The 13,724-nt window shown below is 43.0% G+C and overlaps 1 protein-coding gene across 1 annotated transcript in view; it reads right to left on the minus strand.

The window, feature by feature from the left end:
• Positions 1-976: 976 nt before the first annotated feature.
• The window catches only part of METAP1D (methionyl aminopeptidase type 1D, mitochondrial), a 45,161-nt gene continuing 32,413 nt past the window's right edge, over positions 977-13,724 (minus strand). Inside the window, exons 6-10 of the mRNA XM_083865807.1 lie at positions 11,932-12,095; positions 3,378-3,475; positions 2,719-2,766; positions 1,753-1,831; positions 977-1,620 (exon numbers count right to left, since the gene is read on the minus strand). Of these exons, the coding sequence (XP_083721933.1) occupies positions 1,542-1,620; positions 1,753-1,831; positions 2,719-2,766; positions 3,378-3,475; positions 11,932-12,095 (468 nt within the window). The 3' untranslated portion in view covers positions 977-1,541. The remainder of the gene's footprint in view (positions 1,621-1,752; positions 1,832-2,718; positions 2,767-3,377; positions 3,476-11,931; positions 12,096-13,724) is intronic.

Here is a 13,724-nt window from a genome sequence, read left to right on the forward strand (position 1 = left end):
AGCTTGGCACCTGCGGTGCTTTCCAGGGGCTCCCGGCGTGGCCAAAATTCATGGGAGGCGCCCCTGGTGCGACTCCGGGACGCGCCGGACACCCGGCTGGCCCAGTGCCCCTCAAAGGGGCGATGGAATGGCAGGGAACAAAATACATGTCCCCCCAGTCAATGCCGACTGTCCTTCGCACTGTTTAATCTCTGCGTATTTGTAAACTTGGCTGCATGGTTTGTTTTGCAGGTTTTATGGCCTTCCAAGCTCCTCTTGGGGAGGATGAAGCTGAGTGGCTGCCCCGCGGTGTTAGCCGTGTTCAGGGAGGGGGCCCTGCTTTTTGAAAGGCTGCTGTTAGAAACTATTAGAGCTGAGAGCTCACTGTACTTGAATGAAAGCAAACAGAAGACTAAAGCTGTAAGAAAGCAGCTTGCTTCTGTCCAGGACCACTGAGGGAGCCAGTGCTGAGCCACTCTGGTTGCCTGAATGTGCAACTGGCCGGCCCCCAGCACACGACCCCATCTGCCTGCAATGAGGGGCAAGTCATCTGTACCAAACCACGCCACGGCTGCCGTGGGCCTGGGCAACTTCTGCAAGTCCTTTAATTATCTCCAAGGTTACCCCACGTTTTGCAGGCCCAGGTCCTGCTCTGGTAGTCTCCAAATACCAATGCCAGACCTGTTTGGCCCCACAGGGCGGTCAGGCCTGGGTAAATTGCAGATCAATCCCTGCACCCCTGGCAGGCCCGAGACAGGACTGCAGAGAGCACAGGGCAAGTGAGATCCGCAGCTCTTGAGATCCATTGGTTCCAAACTGTGCAGGAGTCAGGGCTCATCTCCTGGACTGCAAACTCCTTTGCCTCCATAAAATGCTTAAACTGCAGAGTGCCTTTGCCTTAACTAACATGGGCACCACAGAGCAGTGATTACCCCAAACTGGCTAATTCTTCAAGCAGGGCAATTATTGATCCCCGGAGAGGCGTGCTTTGCATCTCATTTTTAATCACTTTTTGTGCTGTGTGAAAAGAGGCAAGAAGTGGGGGATGGCTGCTGGGAAGAATCTGCTTCTTCTGCCTGACACTCTTGGGAAACCTTTTTTCCATCCTAGTAGAAGTTACAGCCTGGGAAACAGCACTGTGTTAATGGCAATGAAGACAAATTGACTCCATACCTCAGCTGTAAAGGGAAAATGCTATGTTTCCCTGTCCCCTCAGCTGCTTAAAGACTGTATCATCTGATATCTATTTGTCCCATATAGGAATTGGAAGAGAGGGGAGTCACTTTCTGCCCCTAACCCCAAATAACCCAAACCCTTTACCACTTGCAGACTGTGCTTGGCTGCTCCAAGGGTCACAGAAAAAGCTAAGGACTTTTATTAAATACTCACCAGGTAATACACAGAAAGAATTATGTCCAGAACCAATCCCTCAAACTGCTTTTTCTGTCCCCTGGAGTGACTTACGCAACACCCATTCCCCTCAGAAATTACAGAAACCTCTGTCCCGAGTGCAACTTGAAATCCCAGAAGTACAGCAATTCTTTCCACTCCTTGCTCCATCTTTAGGCTTCTTCAACCAGTTTGGTGAGGATTTCTGCTCCCTCCGAGGTAATCACAAGGGTATGTTCAAATTGTGCCGATCTGAAATTCACATTTAGCAGTTATGAGGGGGCAAACACATTCACCATGCCTGGAAACTCATCTCTTTGGGGGTTTTGGCTGTCAGTGATGAGCTCCATGTCTTAGGAAATACCAAAAAATAAAAACAGGCACCTTTTATTGTCTACAGAAATTGCAGTCCACTTATCCTTCAGAATCTTAAATTCGGGGGATCCTTCCATTATTATTGGCTCTGCAGCAAGAAAAACAAAATGTCAAGTTAGTTGACTCCTGCGTGGATTGTGAAATAATCAAAAAAGGCGGCGGGGGGGGGCGTATCCCAGCAGGTAGCTCCCCTTCCAAACAGGTCCCATCTCCCTGGGCTGGCATTCTCTTCACTCTTAAAATGTGAACTAAAAAGGAAGACAAAATAGCAAAGTAGTAAGTTGCCCATTCCTCTTTTGTAAAAGCATGGAATTTTAATCAAGCCTTAATTAAGACCGTGTGGATAATAACCAAAGCTCCAACCACATTTATAAACAACAGATAGTTTTAAATATTTGAATTTTTAAAACAGGCTTAAAATGTTCATTAAATCAGCAAAACAACAATTTTCTTATTTCCCTCTAATTGCCGCGCCATTTAGCCACACAGTGAGACAGAAGGCTTTTCCCCCAGCAGTTCTCCACGACTGGAAGGGAGCGCGATCAGTCTGCGGGGCGAGGCTCCGGCTGGTTCCCGCCGCCGCAGTCCCCAAACCCAAGAGCAGCTCTGGCAGGCAGTAAATGGCTAAGTGCCACCAGGCTGCTCGGCTCCGGGGACACGACTGCATCCTTCTCACCCTCTTCAAATCAAGTGCGCTGGCAGAGTGTCTGCCTTGCCAAAAATATGAGTCAAATATTGGTAAAATTTATAATTAACATTTCATTATTTAAATCTTGTAATTTAAAAATTATTTCATCCAAATAGTTCGTAATGCATTTTTTAAATGATATTTTAATCTATTTCCTAAGAGGTCAATCTCACCGACATCCCTCTGTCTGCACGGTTATTTCTATATCCCAATAAAGAAATGTTACAGATCTGGGCTGCTCCGCGTGTGCTTTTTTAACAGAAAAACCATAGCAGAGAGTTACTAACCTATTGTGAACGCCATTCCTTCTTCCATTAACAAATCACTGTCATTGGCTACAAAAGAAAAAAACAAAAAAACAACAACCGCGTTTATGCATCTTTTTTTTTTTTTTTTTTTTTTTTTAGATAACGCAACCAAGCCCTTTGTTTAAACTCGTTTTTAGCCCGCAGGTACCGTGCACCCGAGCCCCGTTACGAGCCGGAGCACCCGCCGAAAGCGATCCCCTCCCGGCCGCAGCGAGACTATCCCGACGGCGGCTCCGTCCAGGCCGGGAACTTTAATGTTTTAGCAGAGATTTTTCTTTGCCCCGTGACAAACTTTTCCGGTGCGGTTCGGGCGCGGGCGGGATGCGGGGGCGCGGTCCCGGGCGGGCGGGGGAGGCGGCGCTCGGCTGCCCCGACAACTCCGTTGACGAGCGACTTGTCCTCAAAAATACCCCCGCGACCCCCGGAAACCGAGGCTGGGGATGGCCTCCAGCTTCCCAGCGATTTACTCTCCCCAGCGGCGTTCCCCCGCCCCGCCGGAGCGGCAGCGTGCGCGGGGGTGTGGATGTGTGTGTGTGCGGGGCTCTGCCCGCTTCACCGCCCTCCCTCTCCCCCCCTCGGAGCGCTCCCATCGCCGGGCGGAGCGGGGGACACGGGCCCGCCGGGCGGGGGCCGCTTACCGTGGTGCCACACCTCGGGGTGCCCGTGAAAGTACGACCCGATGCCGTGGCCGACGAAGAAGGGGCAGACCTGGAAGCCACCCTGCCGTGCCACGGAGCTGCGGGGGCAAAGAGAACGTGTCAGGGTGCGTGTCCCCACCACCATCCCCGCTAGCCGGCCCCAGCCCCTGCTACCGCCTTGCTGCCGACACCGGGTCACCACTTTGCGACCGCTCCCAAAGACAGTCACTGAAGCCAGCATGGCTGAACCATTGTCAGGTTTTAGAGTTAACACGCCTGCCAACAGAGGCTGGCAGTTCCCGTGCCAGCCCTGCTGTCTAGGTAAAAAAAACCAGTATGATGTCTCCCCGCTTGACGGAGGATAACCTTTTCCACAAGCACACTGGGAACTCATTTTAAGATGGCACAGCTGAAGTTGCCAAGTCGGGCAGCCAAGGCCCCAGCACAGCACCAAAGCACAGCCTCTGCTGAGTCCTCTGTAGGTGCAGAGTCTGTGCTGGGCTGCATACCCAGGGCCTGCACTGGGTTTCCTGCAGAAGAGGCTCCTGCTGCCAACAGGGCAAGTTAAGAGCCCTACTACTCTGCTTTCATAATACTTCAAACATTTAGTATAAAAATGTATTGAAAGTCCAGCAAATACATTTTTGCTAAATAAAAATGTATTTCTAATGAACCTATTGGCCACAGGGGCAAAGCCAAATCATAACAATTACAGTGTTTCAGTTCTGTCTGCGAGATTTGTCCTGCCTTTCACATCTGCCTCAGGGAGAAGCATTTCTGAGAACTGCCTGCAGAACCATGGCTGGGCACTGATCCCTGCCCATGGTAAGAAAGCAAATTTCTATCCTAGTTCCCCAAAACTGGAGGACTTGGAGATATATGGGGTATGTTCTGGCTGCTGAGCCACCCCATGTCTGCAGGCTTCACTTTCAGGCTCTCCCCATACTCAAACAGGGGTGGACAGAGTGATTTGAGGCAGCTCAGCCAGGAGGCTTGCCCATACCCAAACCAGAAAAATGCAGAGATTCAGGAAGATCTGGAGATGGATTAGAAGTGACAAGAAAGTTACCCTTGTCCCTGCATATCATCCCCATCCTGTTTCTAAACTCAAACAGGAGCAAGAAAGGAAGGCACTCAGCCTGAAGAGATTTTGCCTATAACATTAAAAGCTTCATTTGCTTCTTTGAATGAACGTAGGCACTGAAGAACTTCAGGTTTGTCTGTGTTTACATCTTAGGAAATGCTCTCTCACAGTTTCACTACATGTGGAAAGCTGAAAAAGTTAAGAAACTCAGCTAAAGGTAAAGCTGTTGCAGAAATTAAAGCCTTTTAATCTCTGTGGGGTAGTTTTTATTCAGGTGCAAAATGGCCTCAGCTTGCTGTACAAAGTAATCCCCTTTGCACACCAGCCTCCACAGACTCTGCAGTGCTGGCTCCAGTGCCCATGGGTCACCATCCCAGAATTTAATGCCACTCAATTGAGGGACATGCTGCTCCACCACAGTAAAATGGCAATGAGAAAGTAAAGTTGGTTAATGCTGGAGTGTTCAGACCTTAGAACATGTTTTAACAGGATTCATTTATTCCATTTTACCTTCCCATTGCCCTGATATAAAGGCTGATCACATTTCTTCGTCAACTCTGGAGAAGAATGGAAATTTCAGGTTTAGCTACCCCAAACCTCCAAAATACTGCCAAAGAGGATTACTAATAAAGCTAGAAATTTGGGCTTCGTTTGCACTCAAAGGCCAGACTTTATAAATAATTTATAGATAAACTTTATATATCAATTATTTTGAAAAAAATAATGAAGGATTATGCAATGAGACGTCCTACTAGAGATGGAAAACACTTTCTCCCCTGCCCTTCTATCATGTGCCCCATATCTGGGTCAGAGACTTGGCCTGCTGGCTATGATGCTGCTGAAGGCCAAGCAAGAAGTACAGAGAATGGAGATGAGTTAGAAAGCCAGATTCCTCAGAAACATACACAAAATCCAAGAACTCCAGTTACCAAGCCCAGAGCAATGCAGATGATGACTCCCCTATGAGTGAAGTGATTCTCTGAAGAGAGACGGGAGAAGCCGTACATGCAACATGTGATAAGGTTTCCTTTCATCTTCTTCTGCCAGTCTTTTTGCAAAATCATAAACAATCGCACTAACTGCTCAGCTTTGCTGATGTCCAGTGGCATCCCTGACCACTGACAGACCATGGTCATTTCTTTGTATTACTACAGGATTTTTTCCCCCAGAAAAATCCATGTTCTGTAGAAAGACAGAAATAGTTTCTCTCTGTGCAGCTATTCTTCTGAGCACCATGGCTACATACTTTCCAGTTAGCAGGGGAAGCTCCAGCTTCAGCATTCAGCTGCTGCCAAGGAGGGTGGCAGTAGCAGCAGGGGCTGCATGTTGGGCACCAAGTGCACAAGCACCGGGGCACGGAGAAGGCAGTGTTATAACAGTATCCTGTCCTCGTGCAGTCAAAGAAACAATTCATATGCATCTCAATGGTGAATTCTACCACTTTCTTGCCAAACAGCTTGAAAACAACTCTGTTAGCATCAGTACTTCAGTGGTTACTGTGTGTGATCAAAAAAGGGGATCTTGGAGGGGATTCTGGAGCTCACAGGGCTTTGACATCTACACTGACAGGCACCGTGCCCCTCCTTCTTCACTTGTTTACATACAGAGCCTTGGTATTCTCTACGTAAAATGTAACACGATCATCAGACCTGAAGTGACACACTGAAAATAAGATGCAGGCATTAAACTCAGCCACTTTCAATCTGGTTTTAGTATCTGCATGAGCTTCAGAAGGTCCTATGAGGCGTTTCTCTCCACAACTACAAGCTTTACTTTGGAGTATTTAATAAACCCTAGTGAGCTCTTACATCCTTGTGGAGTAAAACACCCAGCTTTCATAACAAAACAAAGCTGCTAATCCTAGCTACACTTGCAAAGGTAATCCTGTAAATGTACACGTTGACTGTAACTTTGAAACAGCTCTGAGAAGAGGGAATTGGTCTTGGTTAGCCTCTCTGGTCTCCAGGATTCCCAGGCTGTGGAATCTAATTTAAAAATCAAGATGCCAGGGAGTGGAGCATTTTTGCACACATTTACTATTTGTTGCTGACAACAGCTCAACACTGTGGTCTCACCATCTCACTGCCCAGCTCAGGACCTCTTAGTGGTGGCCTTTCATTGTGGCTTTCCCGTAAGACAATCTTGATTGCAGCCCCAACTTCATCTGATGCTTCTTGCAGACAGGCAGCATAAGCTGAGACAGCTGGGGAAGCCCTGATTGCAAGTGGGAAAGCAGTGAAGCAGGAGGCAGAGGTTGGCATGGCTGAGCTGGGCTGCCTGGCATCTGCTGTGGGTAAGGATGTGCCAGTCTGCCAGTTCACCTTGGATGGGGCACATCCCAGCAAATCATTTCCAGAGCAAATGCTGCGGAAGCAGAGGTAGACCTCACAAGACACCATCAAGAGAAAAAAAAAAAGGGTTCTTCAGAATATTCATTGTCAAAAATATCCACTGACAACATTTATTATCACACATATTGATCTTTGTTGCCTATTTGGGCAGAGGTGAATCGGGCAAGATTAAAAGCATAATTATTTAGTGAGCCCAGTACTTGATTTTATGTTTTGCTGCCATGCGTTCCAGCCCAGTGGCTGCGGAGTCAAGAGTAGCTTCAGTGCTGCTTTTCTTTTGCTGATGGCAAAGCCAGGCCAAGTGCCTGGCATTGGGATGGACTGGCAGTGACCCAGCTGGTGAAGGAACATCCCTGAGGGCCAAGCTATCCTCCTGAAGCCACTGTCAGAGCCTGTCAGATGGTGGTGTCATGCTTTGGAGAGTGGAGACAGGAGAGATGGGTGTCACTTGCCATCTGAGCATCCTCTTCCCATGTTGCCAGACAACAGCTAATTCTCTGAAAGGAGGGATAAGTGTGGAGACATGCATTGCTGTCCTGACAGCAGCCTAACAGGGAAATTGCCACAATGGAGGAACAGGCAGTGCTGAGTCTCTAGAAAGCTTTCCTCGATACTACTCAAGCTTCCCCTCAAAGGAGCTCTTAGGTGGTAAATCCCTCCTGTTAAGCTGCAAAGCTGGTTGAAAGAATTTCCTTAGGGGGCTGTCCTATGCAGATATCCTATAGGAGCACCTAGAGGAGCATTTTCTTTTCTTTTTACCAAATTTTGTCACTTTATCCTCAAGGTAGGTCTGGTCTAGTATTCTTAGCACTCCCCAAAGAAAAAAAAAAAGTGAAACAATCCCTTTTCCAGCATCGATAGCTATTGCTTCCCTGAGCTCTGTGGTGGGACAAGGGAAGAAAGAATTTGACTGATTGGAGAAGATGGCACAGACTGTTTTGCTGTCAAGCATGTGCATCCTGGTGAACTGATCTTCAGCCAGGGATGCTTCTCCCACAGTGCCAGCTTCTCTTACCAGGGATGAAACTTAATCCAAAACAGTCCTGCAGAGCAGCATGACATGAATGGCTGAAGCTGTTAAACAAATTTGTCTTACACTTCTTGGCAGTGAATATACTTGAGAAGCACTGAAACTGATAACAGCCCCATGATAATTGTGTTCTTATGTAGGAATCTGATTTTTTTTTTATAATTATAAGTAATCATGTTTGTCTTAGCTATATTATTAGCAAAATGGCCACTGAATGGCATACTTGTTTGGGGTTTTTTAAGTATTGAGACTAGACTCATCCTAAGCTATATTTATTTGTGATAAAAATACCTGTTTTGAATAGTGCCATAGTATCTAATTTGAGAAATTACAAAATTCGGCAGGGAAAATATTCAAGTGTGTTTTTTGGCTTTTTTTTTTTCTGAAATAGTAATCCTAGACTGAGGGAATACACAAGTTCAGGGATTCCCTATAATGACAATAAATGTTGAGATATAATTAGTAATATTTTTGAAAGCCAACAATTGTTTTTTGAAAGAAAGGTACATTTTAGTTTCAAACTGGAACACAAATTACTGTATTTTTCTCACAATAGTGCTGAACTTTTATTTGAGGTTCCCTGTTTCTGAAAGCAGACATGATGGATTGAAATAAAAGATAATTTATTGCAATGCTTACTTTCAAGTGCAGAGAGAAGCAGTGTAATTGTAATTTACAGTAGCTGTCAAGGAAAATCTATCACAGATGACATTAAAATGACTTATTTTGCCTGAGCCACTTATTGTTTAAATGTGCATAATCTGATAGAAACAGATTTTTTTTAAAATCTGCTTTATATTTTTCTAAATTAATATCAAAACATATACTTAGGAGTTAACCATTTTAAACCATTTATTAATACTTTCATCACTTTTTTTTTTTGTAAGAATTGAAATTTGGTTTATTTAACAACATCACTTTTAAGTTCTTTAGCTCTCTACACTCATAACACTTTCATGCACTTAGACGGTCTAAAAAGCATATTTTTTTCTGGAAATGTCAAAAATGGTAGAAGAAAATGGCTCATAGAGACCAATTCCATTTACACTGGAACTGACCAATAGTTTTGATATGCCTTCCAGCAGAAAGAGGTTAGCAAAGACCCAAATTTTTCTAAGCAAAGTAACTCACGACTCCATGCAATCTTTTATTTGCAACTTGTAGCAGATGGGAGAATGAACTGCTGTCAATGAAATACTCAGTGTCAGCTATTGAGCTTCCATAACAAAGACTATGTTAGAATATTGACTGCAAACTTACTCCAAGATATAATTATTCTGAAACCTACTGTAGAAAGGATTTTTTCTCATTATTTGTGCATAAGATACATTCTGCATATGATTGGAGCTCCTTTACAGAAAAACTGATGAAAGAAATCTGGACACATTTCCATTCTGATGGACCCAAATATTTTCAGCTTGTAGGTGCTTGTTCTCAGGCATTTATAATATCTAACTCTTGTGAAACTTGAGATTTTGATGTATATATATGTATTATATGTCTGCAAGCAAATGTCAAATGACAAATAACCTGAAACACACAGCTTCACCAAGCCAAGGTGAGCTTTCAGCAGAGGGAGTGTTAAAGTAGTTCTAAACAAATCAGCACATTTAAATCGTCAACATGATAAAATCTTGAGAAATAAAGTTAATGACCTGCTATTTCATATGCGGTTTTGAACAGCTACTACCTTCAATTAATCTGCTTTGCAGAGGGGACACTGACGATATATTTACATTTTGCAAGTAAACTGACCTCTGTAACAACACAGCAAAAATCCAATGTCACATTCAACTCTGTTATTTTTCTTCTTCTTTTTTTTTTTTTTTTCCCCGTTTTTTTTAAACAGCTAGAATTAATGTCGTGAATCTGTAATGAAATGCATTATCCTGCATGGAGATTTATCAGATTTTCCAACTGAATGCCATGCTTTGCTAGCACTAGCTGGAGTTCACCTGCATGTTGGTGTGGCGTGTGGCTCTTTTTTGTAAAGAGTTAAGTTGAACACAAAAAAAGGGAACAAAGGTCAGCACCCAGCCGCCACTTGAATGTGAGATTTTTCTTTTTATTCCCCTTGATGTATACTAGGCTCTGTGTTATTAGTCTTAATGATGGAAAATTGTAGTGTTGATACAAATCTTTTTTTCAAAGTAGTAGGCGGGAGCTCCATTTGTTAGTAAGTTTTTTTGTGACTAAAAGCCATGGACAGTACATTTATGTAGCAGTAAAAGGCCTAGATGCTCTTTCCATAGCAGAGCTAATTATTCCTACTGTGACCTTACTGATCTACCCTGTTCCTAGTACATCTCATCTGCACGCCTGTTCCTCTGTGTAGATGGTGTCAGAGAATATGAAAAACCCTATAATGAAACCATTTTCATGATGGAGAAAGGCTACTGGAGTTGCACTTGCTACAAAGAGGCTCAATTATATGAGTAATTGTGATAATTTTCTACATTCATAGCCTTCAATGGGGAAAAAAGAATGAGAGCCACAAAAGAAAATTACTTTAACAAGAAAGTACAGAGAGTAAAAATGGAAGAAGAGACAAAAAGGGGGAAAAAATAACCAGAAAAAAAAGTTTAAAAAATAGATCTGGAGGGAGGAATAGCAAGACAGGGAGAACAACAGAAATGCTCAAAAAGCCTATGTGCAGCTGTGTTGCACAATTAAATTGAATTTTTTTTCTGCAGTTGATGAATGTGACTACTGCAAATGTGCCTCTGTAGTTAGCTATCATTTGTTGTTCCGTGACAGGAAAAGGATAATTACCTCTCAGAGAGAATCAAAGGCTGACATGCCCTTTAGACACAGCCATGAATGCAGAGCTCGATAGAATGCTTGAATAAGAATCCAGTGTTCTGTGCCCCCTTCTACTCAAGAATAAATTTTGTTAAAATGCAAGAGCACCACCAGTAAATTTGTTGAACCCTAGGTGTTCAAAAATATGAGGTGCATCTATCGACTCATCCCATTTGCAAAAATAAAACTACATTTTGAATTCACTTCTATTATATTCATGGACAGTAAGATAGTGAGATATGCATTAAATTTCTTTTCCCAGTAGGGGTCTGATTCAACATTTCCTATGAAAGAACAGAAAGACACTATCCTTTTTCTCCAGGCTAGTTAGCCTATAATTTAAAACTGTCAAAAACACAATTTTATACAAAGTCTTCAATAAAAGCTTCTCAGATATAACCCAAAGAGGTTTTACTAAAGTTTGATTCAGACTCTGTTACAATATTTTTAAAGCTATAAATACATCTAACTGATATTTTGCCGTTCTCTTTTTTTCTTAAAGTATTTGAAGATTTACAAAGAAAAAAAAAGGCAGCATCCTTTCAAGGTGACTAAGCCTTGCAGCTTTTAAGTAATCAGAATGAATTCAATAGCTTGTTGGGACCATTAGCAGTCCGAAGAAGTATTGCTTAATGAAATGTATATGATATATGTCTATTTCTTTCTTCTGGCAAACATTTTAAAATAATCCATAGGTACCTTAAAAAAACTAAGACGCATTTTTATTTAAATCCATCAGCAGAAGAGTCATGACTGCATTTATGTGAAGGCTAGAAGAGATGCAAAATAGGGAAAAATCTCTGAATGTCAGCTTTTTTTTCCCTGTGATGTTTGCAGGCACTGCTCTTTGTAAGATCAGAAGCTCTTGAGTTAAATATTTTCGTAGTTTTTAAACAAAGAGCTTATTTATGTTGACTAATTCCTTTGTAACATTCGATGAAAACAATGGTTTCTAACTGTCTTACACTGTTAGATAGATGTGGTGCAGTGTCACACTCAAATAAAAAATAAACAAAAGCCCACTGCAAATTACATCTGTTAATTTAAATCTACTTTATTAATATCTTTGTCTTTTTCTACATTTATCTTTGCTGACCCTAGTGTAATTCACTTAAAAAAAATACCTCTTACCCAAGGAACAACATTATAGCTTGGCAGTTCACATACTGGTATCAGACTGAAATGATGGTTTTGAATCATAAAACATGTCATCAGCTTTATACCAAACCACCAATAACCTTTGTCCCATTTGCCAGCCCTCCTTTTACTTGTCAATATAAGGCTTACCTGATTGTGTTTCCAATTACAGAGAAGGGAGCCCCTGGTCTGCAAGCTGCAATTGCTTCATCTCTACATTTCCTGGCAACCTCCACTAACTTTTCACCAGATTTATCCACATTGCCCACCAGAAAGGTTTCAGAAGTGTCACCATGGTAGCCATTGTAATACACCTAAACATATGCAGAAATGTAAAGACATTTTCTCATTTTGCATCCAGAAACAAATCGTCATCTTAATTAAATCCATTCTTTCTAGGAACAAGCTATATATTGCAACAGATAGACAGGTAAGTCATATTTGCAAGACAAAACATTGCAGAGGAAAAAAAAAAAAGAAAAAAGCTTGAAATACTGCAAACTGCCTAAGGGTTGCCAACATCGCCAATTAAAAATTCAAGAAAAGCAGAAGTTGCACATCAGTGCCCAGCAGTGCACCAGGCAGTGACACTGCTCAGCCACAGGACATGAGGATAACTGGGCTGCTTGTGAGAAGATGGGTGGGGGCCATGGATGGGCTGAAGCAGGCCTTGCGGGCTGCTGGGTGCCCACCCATCCTGGCCCCTGTCCCTGCAGGCAGGGACCTGCTCGTACCCCAGAGGGGCAGGGACTGAGGCCAGCGCTGGCTGTGGGCACAGGGAACCTGTTGGTGGCTGGTAGGGAGGTGAATGTCTGCAGCCCTCACTGGAGCTCTGAGGTGAGAGCCAGACCCTGCTACCAACAGCCAGAGTGAACCCCACAGAAAACATGGATCAAATCCACTGTCAGCTGTTGCAGGTTTTCTTTGATCTAATTTTTAAGCTACAATGTGGCATTAACATTGGATTTTACTTCCGATATCCAGAGATGAATTTTGAGAGAATAAATGTACTGCCATGGCATTGAAAAACTTCATGTTCTGAAAATGAAACATGCTGTTGAATTAATTACATATTCATTTTATTCTTTTCTTTTTGACATTTCATAGGTTTTAAATGTTAGCCCTCCTGAAATTCTCCGTTGAGCACAAGAAATCCTGGCTATGCACTATGGAGCTCTGCAACACACCATTAAAATGGGGTTTGCAGCTCTGCACATGGCAGGCAGGCCCATAATTGTATGACCAAGCAATATTTCCCTACAAAAAGACAAATTATAATGGTGCACAGTTTTGATCTTCTAAAACATTTTTCTCCCTCAAACAGTGGGCAACTATCTTTCTACAACTAATTACTCACCGAGCTCGAACCACTGAACTTTTGCCACTGGCAAGCTATTTGTGAAAGACAGACTCACATTCTTTTTGGTTGATTCCAAACTAAAAAAAAACCCACAACCCCAAAAATCCCATGCCACAGACAGTTTATCCCAAGGCCAGGTTTGTCTTCAGGCTGAGATATAAAGAAAATGCAGGCCATTAAGGGCAAGGGGTATTTTAAAGAAAGGTGAATGCCAACAAGAGCCCAACTCTGTTGCCACCACTCTGGCAAAAAGTAGCTGCAATCCTCTGCTCTACATCTTCTTCTGCCAGTTCAGACCACTACAAAATCTCTTTTTATTTTTTATTTAATACCCATTGGTCAGGTTTTAAAGTAGATAGTTCATATGTAAACTGAACTAGTTTGTTTTTAGCTCTAGCAAGTAAAACACACAAACCCCCAACATTAAACATCATCATCATCCTGGAAAAGCAAACACAGATTTAAAAGAGGAGAGTTAAAAAAAACCAAAAAACCAAAAAAACCCAAACGACAGCAAAAAATCTAACAACAAACCAAATAATAATATGTACTGCAGCCCATCAGCTGCAATTATATATTTCTA

This window comes from Zosterops lateralis, assembly GCF_965231275.1.
Source record: "Zosterops lateralis genome assembly, chromosome: 7".
Lineage (NCBI taxonomy): Eukaryota > Metazoa > Chordata > Aves > Passeriformes > Zosteropidae > Zosterops > Zosterops lateralis.